The sequence below is a fragment of the Trachypithecus francoisi genome, unplaced genomic scaffold (assembly GCF_009764315.1).
Source record: "Trachypithecus francoisi isolate TF-2019V2 unplaced genomic scaffold, Tfra_2.0 Lachesis_group3, whole genome shotgun sequence".
NCBI classification, from domain to species: Eukaryota; Metazoa; Chordata; class Mammalia; order Primates; family Cercopithecidae; genus Trachypithecus; species Trachypithecus francoisi.
The window spans coordinates 117,006,042-117,021,080 of NW_022681468.1; the positions used below are offsets into that span (position 1 = coordinate 117,006,042).

At 53.5% G+C, this 15,039-nt stretch overlaps 2 protein-coding genes across 11 annotated transcripts in view; both read left to right on the forward strand.

Moving 5' to 3' along the window:
- Window positions 1-11,151, forward strand: part of PKM (pyruvate kinase M1/2) — a 34,599-nt gene extending 23,448 nt beyond the window's left edge. For 4 of the 6 annotated variants that reach the window (XM_033189524.1, XM_033189523.1, XM_033189525.1 and 1 more), the window contains 6 exons: window positions 650-920; window positions 2,242-2,392; window positions 2,638-2,790; window positions 6,882-7,048; window positions 9,494-9,675; window positions 10,387-11,151. In XM_033189524.1, the coding sequence (XP_033045415.1) occupies window positions 650-920; window positions 2,242-2,392; window positions 2,638-2,790; window positions 6,882-7,048; window positions 9,494-9,675; window positions 10,387-10,493 (1,031 nt within the window). In that variant the 3' untranslated portion in view covers window positions 10,494-11,151. Of the gene's footprint in view, window positions 1-649; window positions 921-2,241; window positions 2,393-2,637; window positions 2,791-6,321; window positions 6,489-6,881; window positions 7,049-9,493; window positions 9,676-10,386 lie in introns of all 6 variants that reach the window. The other 2 variants (XM_033189526.1, XM_033189520.1) reach the window with 1 other exon arrangement.
- A 1,246-nt stretch (window positions 11,152-12,397) lies between these two features.
- The window catches only part of GRAMD2A (GRAM domain containing 2A), a 35,634-nt gene continuing 32,992 nt past the window's right edge, over window positions 12,398-15,039 (forward strand). For all 5 annotated transcript variants that reach the window (XM_033189527.1, XM_033189529.1, XM_033189530.1 and 2 more), the window contains exon 1: window positions 12,398-12,495. In XM_033189527.1, coding sequence (XP_033045418.1) covers window positions 12,455-12,495 — 41 coding nt within the window. In that variant the 5' untranslated portion in view covers window positions 12,398-12,454. The remainder of the gene's footprint in view (window positions 12,496-15,039) is intronic.

The window sequence follows — 15,039 nt, forward strand, 5'->3', positions numbered from 1 at the left end:
TGAGACTGAGTCTGTGTGTTCTCAGGAATCCCTTTTGTAACTCATTTATCCTCAAAGACAGGCTTTAATCCAGCATAGTTACATTCTTCTGGTTCCAGAGAACATAGGAACATATATATATATATATATATACATATACACACACACACACACATATTTTTTTTGAGACAGAGTCTCGCTCTGTTGCCCAGGCTGGAATGCAGTGGCACGATCTTGGCTCACTGCAACCTCTGCCCCCAGGGTTCTAGCGATTCTCCTACCTCAGCCTCCCGAGTAGCTGGGATTACAGGCACCCGCCACCACGCCTGGCTAATTTTTTTGTATTTTTAGTAGAGACGGGGTTTCGCCATGTTGGCCAGGCTGGTCTCAAACTCCTGACCTCAGGTGATCTGCCTGCCTCGGCCTCCCAAAGTCAAAACAATCTTAATTCTCCTTTTTTGTGGGTGAGGAAAGTGAGGTACAGAGAGGTTAAATGGCTTGCCTAGATTACACAGTTAGTTGTAGTAGGGTTTCAACTCTGGTAAAACAGCTCCAGCCCCCATAATGCACCACTTCCCAGCTCACTGTACTTGGGGGAAAGGTGCCTGCTTCCTGTTGAGCTGTGCCCTTGGTGCTCTGCCTCCCCTACTTACCCCTTTTCAAAACACAGGTGCTGACTTCCTGGTGACGGAGGTGGAAAATGGTGGCTCCTTGGGCAGCAAGAAAGGTGTGAACCTTCCTGGGGCTGCTGTGGACTTGCCTGCTGTGTCGGAAAAGGACATCCAGGATCTGAAGTTTGGGGTCGAGCAGGATGTCGATATGGTGTTTGCGTCGTTCATCCGCAAGGCAGCTGATGTCCATGAAGTTAGGAAGGTCCTGGGAGAGAAGGGAAAGAACATCAAGATAATCAGCAAAATCGAGAATCATGAAGGGGTTCGGAGGCAAGTCCCCGTTGTCCCTGCTCCAGTCCCAGCGCAGCTCTCTAAAGGGCATGGTGCATCCTGTGAATATCTGATTCCCAGCCCCCTAGCCCATCAGAATGTAGACTCCCAAACCTGTTCCAAACCTGCTGAATCAAAATACCTTAGTAGAGTAGAAGGCATTGTGTGTGTGTGTGTTTTTGTTTTGTTTTTAAAAAGCTTCCCAGGTAATTGAGATGCTGGCAGCTTGACATTCCCTGGGCCTAGGGACCAACATTTGAGAGAACAGGGTCACTGCTCATAGTACCGGGGTCCATGATGCCCTGTTCCTGATCAGAAACACTACCAGTGTTTCCTGGAATGCGGGGACCAGGGGGAAAGATGACAGCAGACACTTAAGAAGGGGCTCTTTTTGGCCCTTCCTGGGGAGCCATGTGGAATTTCAGGGGCTGGTGTTCATGCTAAAACTTATGGCCTCCTGGTCTTCACTTAGAATGCAGCTGGCTTAGTGATCATGCTAACTCTGGTATGGTCCATTCCACTCTCAGAGTAAGATGTGTGGTTCTTCTCCAGGTTCAGATTGCCCCAACTTAGCTTACTCCCTCTGCAGTGCTCACGAGGTAGAGCCCAGTGGGCATGGCCACCATTTTTGGCATCCTGCTAGGAGTACAACTCAGCACTACTAAGATGCTAGACCTACGCTTATGGATTAGGAGTATGTTTGGGGAGGGTGGGGGAACAACCCTGTGCACCCACTGTAGTGGCCTTACTGTCTTAGCTTTGTGTAGATATCCTCTGTACCAGGCAATTTGGGGCCCTCCCCTTTGCCATCCTGATAAGCTGAACTTGGCCCTAGGCCAGGCAAAGCCACATTCCCTCTTGCCTTCAGCAGGTTGGAGGGGGCCACCTCAAAGGGCAGTCCTCAAGTGTCCTTGACTAGATAAGGCCATGGGTCTTTGTGGTGGAAGCAGTCAGCAGGCCTCGGGTTCCCTGTCTTGAAGTGCTGATTGGAGAATGGAGGCCCTAGAGAGACACCTAACATGCATGAGATTTGGAGAGGAGACCTTGGGAATGAGCCCATTTGGATTTGCCCTCTCCCCTTTCTTCTGTCAATGAAGCATCCATATTGGTGTTGAAGCCCAGCAGGCAGAATTGTTGGCCCACTCTGGGGGACTAAAGTAGCTGGACTGCCTTGCCATCTGTGTGCATCCATGATGATATCATGGTTGTCTGTCCTGGTACGAGGACATCTAAGTTAGGGAATCCCAGGGAAACTTCTTGTCTGCCGGCATGCTTGTGGCCCCTGTCTGTATAACCTCTCTCCCCCCAACTTTGTCCATCAGTTTGATGAAATCCTGGAGGCCAGTGATGGGATCATGGTGGCTCGTGGTGATCTAGGCATTGAGATTCCTGCGGAGAAGGTCTTCCTTGCTCAGAAGATGATGATTGGGCGGTGCAACCGAGCTGGGAAGCCTGTCATCTGTGCTACTCAGGCATGTGACCACCCTTCCCCACATTCTCCTGGGCACACTCACATGTTTGTATGGGAAAGCTCTGGAGGCTGTCTGATCTCTTCCCATGGAATTGTCCCATGTAACACACAGATAATCCCCTTCCCCCATGCACCTACATAAAGCCATGCTCTCTGCACTTACTCACTATCCAGAGGATCAGCATGCTGTCATTTGTCTCTGAAAACAGCCCAAGCCACATCTCACTAATGCTCTGTCCCTTCCAGATGCTGGAGAGCATGATCAAGAAGCCCCGCCCCACCCGGGCTGAAGGCAGTGATGTGGCCAATGCAGTTCTGGATGGAGCCGACTGCATCATGCTGTCTGGAGAAACAGCCAAAGGGGACTATCCTCTGGAGGCTGTGCGCATGCAGCACCTGGTGAGTTCTGGGGCCTGCCCCATCCCCTGGGCTTTGGACTGGGGGCCTGGGATGGATGCAAACTCTGGTGCAGAGCTTTTTAGGTTTCTACATCCTCTTAGGCACAGCCGTTCATTATCCTCCAAGTTACAGCAGCAAGAGGGTGGGGGTGGAGGTGGAGGTAGCTTTTTTTTTTATTCTCCTGTTCTTCATTCCTGCCCACGCCCCTACTCCTCCATTTCCTTCTGCTCTGGAGGCATCCTCCTTCATTGGACACCATACAGTTCATTTCACTTCTGACTTCAAGGTGGTGAATCCTTCCCATGGCTTAAGTCCTGGGATACTTCTGCAGTGAAGGGAAGTCTTGTACCTCTTCCTCGGAGTCAGTAGTTTTGAGTACCTTTGCCCTGTTCTGAAAAGGGCTAGTGGCTCCTGCTCCCAACTGCCCTCTTCCTTTGGCTTCCAATTCAGTCCCCCGACCCCCTATCCCACAGACAGGCGCTCCCCCAGGGAGCCCCTGTGGACCTGCACTGGAGTCTGTTGCCTGCACTGAGCTGCCTGTGCTGGCCTTGCATGGTGCCTATAGGAGGATTTGCTTTGCTGTGCCATGGGGGTACAGCTGCTGCTCTTACTTCAGACCAAAAAGTCAGGTTGAGTGACTGGTGGCAGGGCCACAGATAGAGACAGCAGGGAGGGTGGCTGACCCTGGTGGCCCTGGACTGAGCATCTGGAGGAGTCGTGGAGGCTCTTTCCCTTCTTTCTCCTCTGAGAGCTCATTCTTTAGGCTCTTCCAACTTGTCATGTTGAGTGCCTGGCCACTGCTCAGGGTTGGAGACTCAGTCCCTTTGCCCTGTCTGTTTCAGCTCTGGAGCTAAGTTGGGGATCCCTGATCAGGGTTACATAGGTTTGGTAAAAAGAGTGCTGGAAATTAACTTTCTCCCAGTAGTCTTAGGTCAGGCTCAGTGAACTTCAGCTTTATCCAGATATGGTTTTTCTTCAGCCATTCTATTCCCTTTCTAGCCAGTGAAAGACCCGCTGCCCTTTGACCTCAGCCCCTCCAAGCCCCCAAGTTTAAAACGCCACCCCCCGCCACCCAAAAAAAAAAAAAGAAAAACAACTAAAACACCCACCTTGTCTGGGCATCTTCCTTTCCTTTTTCACTATGTGTCCTGTTATTACTGGGCTTAAACAGCTTTCAGAGAAGAGATGTCATTTCTATTAAATGCTCTTTCAGTAGCGAACTGAGTTCATACTTGACTAAGGATATTTTCTGGGCTGTCATCAGCATCCTTAGTGGGTTTCCCCATATTGAAATTGGTAGAGGCTAGGGACGGTGGCTCACACCGGTAATCTCAGTACTTTGGGAGGCCAAGGTAGGCGGATCGCTTGAGCTCAGAAGACTAGCCTAGGCAACATGGCGAAACCCTATCTCTACTAAAAATTCAAAAGTTAGCTAGCTGGGCGTGGTGATACACTTCTGTAGTCCCAGCTACTTGGAGAAGGGGTGGTGCTGGGGCAGGAGGATCACTGAACCAAGGAGGTTGAGGTTGCAATGAGCCAAGATGGTACCAGCCTAGGTGACAAAGTGACACCCTCTCTCAAAAAAGAAACCAAACAAGCATAAAAAAAAAAACACAAAAAAATCAGTAGAGAGTAGTTTCTCTCCCAGGCCCACTTAATGTAGCCTGGGCCTGGCTGACACCTCACCGTTTGTGCGATGTGATTGCTGTTCTGATGCTGAGATCCTCTTGGCGCAGTCTCACAATTGCCGCCATGGTAGGAAGGTGTCCCAGGAGACAGTGCACCTTCAACCAGTCACCACTAAAGTGGCTGCCTTTCTGGGTCTCTCCACACGTCCCCTCTCTCTCTAATTCCCTTACTTAATTGTGTAACTTCATGGCCTCAAAGGTGGTACAGAGGCTGATCTTGACTTAGATTTACTGAACCATGAAATCACTGCATAGAACGTGGAGACTTGAATGTGTCTTTTGGCAAGTCATTTAACTTCTCAAGACCTTATCTGTAAAATGGATTAGATATGTTTAATTATAACCTTAGCATTAAATATTCATTGCTCTTACTATTGTCTGATAAGTCTCTGTGTATATGGATGTAATCTTCCTAACTCCCATTACCTCCATTTATAGATGAGGGTTATATGGCCAATAAAGCCTGGGTTTGAATCTAGGTCTGCTGACTCCAAAGCCAGTCTTCTCTCCTGCAACATCATGCTCTTAGGTCTAGCAGGAGATGAGAACAGGTCTCCATTTGGAGCCTGTCAGTCGGGTCAGAGACTAAGAATCAGGCTCAGCTTCTAAATTTCATGTCCTTTCCTCCATACCCTGGTGTTTCCTGTGAGCAGACAGATACCTTAGAGCTGCAAGGCTTGGATTGCATGGCAGTGCTCAGAAGATAAGTTACAGGTCTGGGCCAGGCTGTAGCTGCCCCTCCAGGTGGCTAGACCTTTCCTTTCTGTGTCACCAGTTAACACTGGCCAACAGTTCCTTCCCTTCACTGTTGATGCTTTCTCCTGTGTCTAACTGATGCAGTTAATGACGCATAACTAAGAGCAGTAGCAGGTATGGCTCTGTTTCCTGTTCCTGTTCCCTGTCCTCTGGGTTGCATGCATTCCATTCTGACAAAAAGAATACCTTTAACCTAGTACATTCTGCCACACATCTGCTTCTACTGTGAAATTCATGAGGGGCTATTACCGATTCTTCCCTCACCCATCATTTACTTAGATGCTGGTGATTGCATTATAATTCTCTAAAGCTTACGTTGTCTTTCTGACTCTTGGTCTTATCTGAGCAAGTGATCTGTAAATAACTCAGTGGCTTTCTCATGACTGTTTTAATCATTAGATTTTAATCAAGTGTCTTATTAAACATATCTGCATGCTTCCACAGGCATCTATCTCTTCACATGGCTGTTCAGTGTGTCTCTCACAAGTTAGCCCAAGTTTTCTGTTCTCCTGCTTCAAACTCAGTTGAGCTGCCTTGCTTTGGCTTGGATCCCAGCTTTCCAGCGCTGCTCAATCTGTTTCCATGGCAGGCCATTGGAAAGGCCCAGTGCATCCGTGTGCCTGAAGCCAAGTGAGCGCTCACTCCGTGCATGCATGGAGGCTGGGCAGGAGTCTGCCTAACCAGACAGCCATGTGAGGAGGGAGGGCCTGTTCTTTTCTGTAAGCTATGTCGTGAGGCAGCGTGGTCAAGTCCTCTGCCAGGGAGTGGTGTGGGCCCAGCCTGGGCATGTTTTCATGCCAGAGTGCTAGAGCCTACTGCCAGATTATCTCCCTCCATCCCCAGTCTAATCCTTCCGGAACGGAAGAGCCAATTTCCCCTGTATTGGAGGGGAAGTGGCAGCACCTCCTGAAGCAGTTGGACTTTCATCACCCTACCTCCGCATCTGCCTGAAGGACAGATTTAGCCAATTAACCTAAGGTTACCTTCCTCTCTGATTAATTCCCCATTCTGTCTTCCCATGTGTTGTGTCTCGTTTTTTTCCTCCTCTTTCCCTCTTCCTTTTCCCCTCTTCCCCTAACCCTTACAGATAGCTCGTGAGGCTGAGGCAGCCATGTTCCACCGCAAGCTGTTTGAAGAACTTGTGCGAGCCTCAAGTCACTCCACAGACCTCATGGAAGCCATGGCCATGGGCAGCGTGGAGGCTTCTTATAAGTGTTTAGCAGCAGCTTTGATAGTTCTGACGGAGTCTGGCAGGTAGGGCCCTAAGGGCAGGTAACACTGTTAGGATAACCAGCCTCTTGCTTCAGCTGTTCTAGGAGAAGACAGCCAGGCCCAACCTGGCACCTGGGCACAGAGCCTCTTCTCGTCTGTAGGAACACCGCCAGGGAGGTCATGGCAGGGCAGGACCAAAGGGTCCTGTGGCTCAGTAGGCGCAGCAGATGTCACAGGCACTTGGTGAAGGACTGGTTTCTGTGGAGTCTTGAAATTGGCTCAGCTCAGCATCTCCAGTGATTGGGCTACTCTTGGCCTTTGTCCCCAGGAACACGTTCCTCACCAGCTGTCCGGGTGACTCTTCCCCTCCCTCTCCTTTTGTGACAAAGCTCTGACAAAGCTCTGTCCCCCTCTCGTCGGATGTTGCTCCCCTAGATTGCCCGTGAGGCAGAGGCCGCCATCTACCACTTGCAATTATTTGAGGAACTCCGCCGCCTGGCGCCCATTACCAGCGACCCCACAGAAGCCACCGCCGTGGGTGCCGTGGAGGCCTCCTTCAAGTGCTGCAGTGGGGCCATAATCGTCCTCACCAAGTCTGGCAGGTAGGAGGTGGCAGCGGCTCCCTGGGATGCCCCGCTCAGTGGCACCTCTCCTTGGGGGTCCTGGGAGCAGTGCATTGACCAGTGCTCAGGTGGCACTGAGCCAAGGTAAGACCCCTCTGCCTGCCACCTTGGGCCTGCAGGGAAGGATTGAGCACAGCCCCTTCCCTGGGCCCAAAGGACTCTAGGTAGCACACATAAGGAATGTCAGAACATTTGGATCAAAAGCAAGTTTATGCTGGAGATTTATTACGTAATAATGCACAGGCTGACTACAAATGGTTATTTGATATTGAAAATTTAGTGGCCAGGCGCCGTGGCTCACTCCTGTAGGCCTGGCGCGGTGACTCGTGCCTGTAATCCCAGCACTTTGGGAAGCCGAGGTGGGCGGATCAGGAGGTCAGGAGATTGAGACCATCCTGGCTAACACGGTGAAACCCCATCTCTACTAACAATACAAAAAATTAACCGGGCGTGGTGGCGGGCGCCTGCAGTCCCAGCTACTCTGGAGGCTGAGGCAGGAGAATCGTGTGAACCCAGGAGGTGGAACTTGCAGTGAGCCAAGATCATGCCACTGCACTCCAGCCTGGGCGACAGAGTAAGACTCCATCTCAAAAAAAAAAAAAAAAAATTTAGTCCTCTAAAATAGTAAAAGATAACCACTTTTGCTTATTCCAGTTACTATGTGCTCTTTAAAAATTTCAGTTGGGGGCCGGGCGCGGTGGCTCAAGCCTGTAATCCCAGCACTTTGGGAGGCCGAGGCGGGCGGATCACGAGGTCAGGAGATCGAGACCATCCTGGCGAACACTGTGAAACCCCGTCTCTACTAAAAAATACAAAAAACTAGCCGGGCGAGGTGGCGGGCGTCTGTAGTCCCAGCTACTCGGGAGGCTGAGGCAGGAGAATGGCGTGAACCCGGGAGGCGGAGCTTGCAGTGAGCTGAGATCCGGCCACTGCACTCCAGCCCCGGCGACAGAGCAAGACTCCGTCTCAAAAAAAAAAAAAAAAAAAAAAAAAATTTCAGTTGGGAAAATGAATTTATTTAAATGCTGTTTACTGTGCCTCCATTTTGGCACACTAGTCCCTGCTGTTTTCGAGCCCTAAAGACAAATTGGTTTCCAGCTCAGGAGAGGTTGCTGCGCTATCTTGGCTGACATTCTGTGGGGCCAGGCAGCCAGGCTGAGGACTGTGTGGCCTATGCTGAGCCTCCAACTTGGGATCCCTTCCTTAGCCCAGGACCTTGAGTTAATGTCCTTCACTCTCCTAGTTAGGGATTATGCTCCTTGTCCCTGCCCACAGGACAGCGAGTGTTTCCTGGAAGAGAGGAGCAAACAGGCAGTGCCCACGCACTGAAGAGCAGCAGGTGGGCGTGGGCAGCCCAGAGAACCAGGACACAAGCTCTGTGCAGATGCCCTGAGCAGAGGGCTCCAGCCTCCCACTCTTGGCTGAACAGCTTCAACCAATAGGGTTGACCTTTCTTAAAAGGTTCAGTTCTTGCTGTTTGGCTATTTTAAGCTCTAGTCTTCTGGGGTTTCACTCAGCTGGTCCCAGCTTCAGCAGTTGCTTCCCTCTGAAGGCCTTGCATATAGGCCAAGCGTGAAGTACAGGGACTTCTCTGCTATGATAAACGGCTTAAGTTTCCCTGACACCTGTTGAGTGTCCTCATAACTTCCCTTATCTTGCCCCTCCCCAGCTCCTGAGACACAGCTGCAGCTACAAGTGTGCAGTGTCAGTGTTAAAGAAAGCACCTGGCAGAGGGGCTTCAGAAGGGTCCCCTGCCTTCCAAAGGAGCTTTGGCAGTTAGAGCTGCTCCTGCACCAACACTCCCATTTCCTGTTCTTGTCTGCTGAGTAGCACCTAGATTTCTAAGCCTCACCTAGATACTCAAGATTTGACTCTGGGCCTTTATAGCCCAGTTGCTGGACTGTTTCAGGAGCCAGGGGCCATGTGGGACAGGGAGAGGGCACAAAAGTAGAGAAGCCTGATGTTGATTCCCAGGGGGCTGGTCAGCTCTGCTACTGCTCTTTGCAGATGTCAAGAGTCAGGTGCTAGTCACATGCTACTTGGCTTGTAGCTGTCACCGGCAGCGAGAGGAATGGGTGCTGGTGACACTGGGCCAGGGCTGCCTCTCTGTATCAGAGTGTAGGAGGGGTTCTGCCAACCATGGGCTGTGTGGGATAAGTGAGTGAGGCTGACCTTGCTGGGTCAAGATAATCCTGGGCCCTTGGCCTGTGGAATGGAGGTAGAGGGCAGATGGTAGCCTAGCATACTATGGAGGATATAGGATGAGGGGCTGCCCTAGCCTGGGGAGGGGTCCTGGGGAGCAGATGTTGAAGAGGCCAGAGCCGTCAGGGAGCTGGGTGAGAGGATGAGCTGTTTGAACGCCCTGAGTTACTTCCTGGGGCCTTGTGTAATGGTCTCTTCTGTATGTCCCCCATCCCATCTCAGGTCTGCTCATCAGGTGGCCAGATACCGCCCACGTGCCCCCATCATTGCTGTGACCCGGAATCCCCAGACAGCTCGTCAGGCCCACCTGTACCGTGGCATCTTCCCTGTGCTGTGCAAGGACCCAGTCCAGGAGGCCTGGGCTGAGGACGTGGACCTCCGGGTGAACTTTGCCATGAATGTTGGTACGTGGCTGGAGCAGGGGCTAGAGCCTAGAGGGGTTTGGGGATGCTTGAGCATTGGCTTCTGTGGGACCCTGAAAGTTTGGGGAATAGAAAGGGAAACATGCGGACCTTAGAGGGGCAAAAGGCCCAGCTGACTGTTCCTCTCCCTCATTGGGAATGTTCTTTCTGAATCTGTCTTTCCCGGAAGTCCTAAGCTGAGCCCAGGAGGGAAAAGGGTCCTTTGAGTTGCAGGGCTGAGCAGTTCAGTTCCTCTTCTCTTCTAGTCTGAGACTCAAAGCAAAATTGTCCATTCTTTGGCATCTGCTCATTACTGAGGGTTTTGTTTTGTTTTTTAAATAAAATTGGCTACAGCTCCTGTGCTGTGGGGTGGCATACACAGATTATGTACTGATGCGGCCATTGTCCCTGTATAAGGTAGGGTATCACCGGATGACAGGAAGCATCTAGCTCTGACCCTGGGCAAGGCTTTGCACCCTCTGGAGGATGAAGTGAAAGATGTCCAAAGGTCCCTGCCAGCCCTGCCATCTGAGTGATAAGGACATTTCAGGGCCTCCCTCCTGTTTGTCTGGGCTATGAGTTTGGTGCCACCTTCTGGTGTGAGGAAGTAGTGGTCGGCCAGCCTAGTTCAGTGCTCAGGCTATGGGGCAGCTGCCCAGGTGCACACCTGCCTGGCTTGGCTTTTACTCACCAGCCTCCCTTCTCTTCCTCCAGGCAAGGCCCGAGGCTTCTTCAAGAAGGGAGATGTGGTCATTGTGCTGACTGGGTGGCGCCCTGGCTCCGGCTTCACCAACACCATGCGTGTTGTTCCTGTGCCGTGATGAACCTGAGAGCCCCTCCTCCAGCCCCTGTCCCACCCCCTTCCCCCAACCCATCCATTAGGCCAGCAATGCTTGTAGAACTCACTCTGGGCTGTAATGTGGCACTGGTGGGCTGGGACACCAGGGAAGAAGATTAGTGCCTCGCTGAAACATGGCTGTGTTTGCAGCCTGCTCTAGTGGGACAGCCCAGAGCCTGGCTGCCCATCATGTGGCCCCACCCAATCAAGGGAAGAAGGAGGAATGCTGGACTGGAGGCCCCTGGAGCCAGATGGCAAGAGGGTGACAGCTTCCTTTCCTGTGTATACTCTGTCCAGTTCCTTGAGAAAAAGTGGATGCCCAGAGGACTCCCAACCCTGGCCTGGGGTCAGGAAACAGCTAGAGAGTTAGGGGCCTTAGGGCACGGGGCTGTTGTTCCATTGAAGCTGACTCTGGCCCTGGCCCTTACTTGCTTCCCCAGCCCCCCTGGGCCTCCCGAGTTCGCACCTGTCCCCGCCCTCCACTCAGCTGTCCTGCCCTCCACTCAGCTGTCCTGCCCTCCACTCAGCTGTCCTGCAGCAAACACTCCACCCTCCACCTTCCATTTTCCCCCACTACTGCAGCGCCTCTAGGCCTGTTGCTATAGAGCCTACCTGTATGTCAATAAACAACAGCTGAAGCACCTGTTTCTTTTCTGCTGCGTATGGGGAGGTGGTTGAACCCTGCCCTCTGAGCAGGCTGGGAATGGCTGCAGCCTCGTGCCCTTGTGGTGGGAGCTATGGTGGTGTCACCTGCCATCCTGCCAGCCTCCTGGTGCAGAGGCGCTGGGAAAGCCGTAGCTGACTATCTTAGGGTCACAGGTTGCCCCCTTCAGTGCTGCAGGGAGACGTTACTGGCTTATGTGAACCAGAGATGGGAAAGAGCTGGGAGAAGGCCTCCTCCCTCCCACTCTGGTAGGTAAATCCAAATTGCAAAGGCCCTGGCCATGGTTCTTCCACTTTGGTCTCCCTGCAATAGCATATCCCTTATGGGGGCTGTAGAGTCAGCTCTGGACGCCTGAGACTGGGTTCTGCTCCCAGGTCCTCAGTTGTGGACCTAGGCTCCCCTTGTGACTCCTCCTGTTTGCTGGTGCTCTCCCACCATGATGCCTTAGTGCCAAGGGGTTGGGGGAGAGAGTTGGAAATGGAACCAAATCTGGCCTGCGCCTTTTCCCTCTCCTGACCACACTCCCAAGGACCAAGTGACCTGGTGGGGATGGAAGAGGAAAGGGCCTGCAGGCCAGGCAAGTTGGGGAATAGGACCTGTGGGCCCATTATCACCGCTCAATTCAGCCCAGCTCATGGTCACACACTGAGCTGTGCCTCCGCTTCCCTGCCTTTGATTTGTGTCCACCTTCAGCCCCTTCACAGACTCCTCCAAAAGTGCATTTCCTTAGAGATTGCAATGTTAACTCCAGCAAGAGTGCGTGGGAGCATCCTGGCTCCCGGGCTCGTGGTGGTGACTTGGCTGTCAGACCGTGGTGTTCAATATCCCTTTTGGTGTTCCCCACTCACGGTAACATTGAAACTTACCCTGGAGCTCAATGTTGGGAAGGGTTAGGTTGGAGAGGGGCCGGAATCGGTTCCTGCAGAGGGACCCAAACTCCAAGACTAGGAGGACAGAAGCGTCCAGAGGGGACACAATACCCTCGACGTGAGGGACAGGAGGTACCGCGCCAGGCCTTGGCCTCCGGGACCTTCCAGTCCAGGGGACCGAGCGCTAGGATCTGCTCAGAGCTTGGGGCCCCACCTGAGGAAGGTGGGGAAGGTGGGGAAGGAGGGAAGCTGGGGAAGCTGTGGAAGGAAAGGGAGGAACGACCAATAGGCGGGGCCCGGCCCGCGCGACCCGCCAATGAGCTGGCGGGGCGGGCTCTCGACGGGGCGGGCGGGGTCCGGCGGGCGCTGGGTCAGGGCGCGCGGTCAGGGGCGCTGGGTGCAGGCGTCGCGATGACCGCTCTGAGCCGGAGCGAGGCCGCCGAGGCGGGCAGGTAAGGAGTTGCGGCCCGGGGGCTGGTCTCGGGGTTCCGGAGGCCGCCGCGAGGGGCGGCTGCCGCGCGGGGCAGGACGGCTCCTGGGGCTGCGGCAACTCGGCGCGTTCTGCCCACGGGGCAGGCACTTCCCGGCCGCCGGAATGCGGGCTCCGGGCCAGAGTTGCGCCGCGCGCCCAGGCACCTCCCGGGGCCCGCGAGGTGTTCGCGCCAGGACCGGGTGTCCTGCTGCGACCTGGGGGATAAGGGATGGTCCCGGCGGCATCCGGGCAGGGAAAGGCACCCTCCTCGGGACGCCCCGCATGGCCCATCTCCGCCTCGCCAGTCTTCATCCTTTCATTTATTCATTCATCATTCGTTCCCCGCGATATCGACTTCCAGTCCTGATTGTCCCCGACCCAAAGGTTGGCTTTCCCTGCGGCCCCTGGAGGGCCAGACTCTTTCCTCTCGCCGCCGGATCCGCACTTGTAGCGGCCCGCGGCTGAGCAGCTCGGAGCTGTCTAAGCACGACGCAGCCTCCCCCGGGCGCCAGGCCCATCCCGGTCGGGCGGGCTGGGGCCGGTCTCCTGGCCTCGAGACCTGGTCCAAAGTCGCCTTGGGAGGAAGGGATAAAGAGGCAGGGCAGACAGGAGATAGCGCTGCACACATAACATCCAGAATTGTGGTTTCTGCTCCATGAGGTCTTGGGGTTCTGGGGGTGACACTGTTTGGGGGAACCTGTCAGTTCCTGCCCCGGTCCCGTTCCAAGCCACACAGCCTGAGGTCGGGTACAGCCTGACATCCTCAGCCAGCTAGCACTGGAGCAGGTAGGGTGAATGTGTGAGCCTTGTGTCCAAATCAGCCCCGAGACACACAGGGATGTGGACCCCAGCGGGGGTCCCTCTGCGGTATCCTCAGAGGGACTGGTGGGGCTCCACCGCGCTGTCATTTGTGTCTCTGCTCTGCTTGCCGCCCCATTCACTAGGCTTGATTGTTTCAAGGTGCCCCTCCTTGCAGGGGCCAGGCTCCTAGGGAACGAGAGAGGGTGCCCTGGCAACCTGATGTCTTCACCCCACGTCCACCTGTAGCCGGCTCTAAAGTCTGGCTCCTTTCAGAGCAGACTTATGGCCTTGCTAGGAGAGGTAGAATAAAGGGTGTCCATCCCATTCTTCAGTGAGGAGTCAGTATGCCCCTCCTCCTTTTTTCTTTTTCTTTTTTTTTTTTTTTGAGACAGAGTCTCACTCTGTCACCCAGGCTGGAGTGCTGTGGTGCACTCTTGGCTCACTGCAACCTCTGCCTCCCAGGTTCAAGTGATCCTCCTGCCTCAGCCTCCCGAGTAGCTGGGATTACAGGCATCCACCACCATGCCCGGCTAATTTTTGTATTTTTAGTAGAGATGGGGTTTCACCATGTTGGCCAGGCTGGTCTTGAACTCCTGACCTCGTGTGATCCACCCACCTCAGCCTCCCAAAGTGCTAGGATTACAGGGAATACAGTGTGAGCCACCGTGCCTGGCCCCCTCTATAGTCTTCTGATCAGGCTGGCTGGAGTCCATGCTGCAGACACTTAGGTTTAAGTTTTAGTTTGACAGGCATTGAGGTAGCCTCAGTGGGCACCTCTGGGGCAAATGGGCAGGTCCAGAGGGGAAAGCTGACAGAGGCCTCACCGAGCTTCCAGGAGAGTTTAGGCTGGGGCCAAATAGAAGTTCTCCTTCCCAACTTCCCCTTGGGAGAATTTTCTGAATAGCCTGGAGAGGGTAGCTCAAACTCCATCTGTGCCTTGATGTTGCTGGCTGCTTTCAAATTTCTTTCTTTTGTTTTGAGATGGAGTTTTGCTCTTGTTACCCAGGCTGGAGTGCAATGGTGTGATCTTGGCTCACTACAAACTCCGCCTCCCGGGTTCAAGTGATTCTCCTGCGTCAGCCTCCCGAGTAGCTGGGATTACAGGCATGCACCACCACACCTGGCTAATTTTGTATTTTTTAGTAGAGACAGAGTTTTTCCATGCTGCTCAGGCTGGTCTCCAACTCTTGACCTCAGGTGATCTGCCTGCCTTGGCCTCTCAAAGTGCTCGGATTACAGGTGTGAGCCACCGCACCTGGACTCAAATTTCTAAATTTAGCAAGTCCCCAAAGCTTTGGCACAGACCAGAGAGACTTGCATGCTTATTCATCCACCTAGGGTGCTCCTGTGATCCCCTGAGGTTGAGGTCAGCAGTACCCAAGGTGGGTTGCTGCCAGCTGGCCTCTTGGAAGCTCTCCCATGAGCTGCTGAGCTGTTAGTGCCTCCTGGGGGGCTCCACCCCGCCCCTAACCTGCTTAGGGTCGCTCTGGTCCTTGCCTGCCACGGACCATGTTTATCAGCTGGAGGGAAGAGCCTTACTCGGAATCAGAAGTGAGTTCTAAGCCTCAGGCTGTTCCTGTTTTGCTGCGACTTGGGACAAATCACTTCCGCTTCCTGGCCCTGCTTTATACCATAAGGTAAGGAGATTGGACTGTATGTTCCCTAAAGGCCTTCTGCATGCAGTCATCCAGTGGTTATGCTAACTAGAGACTTCTAGCAACTT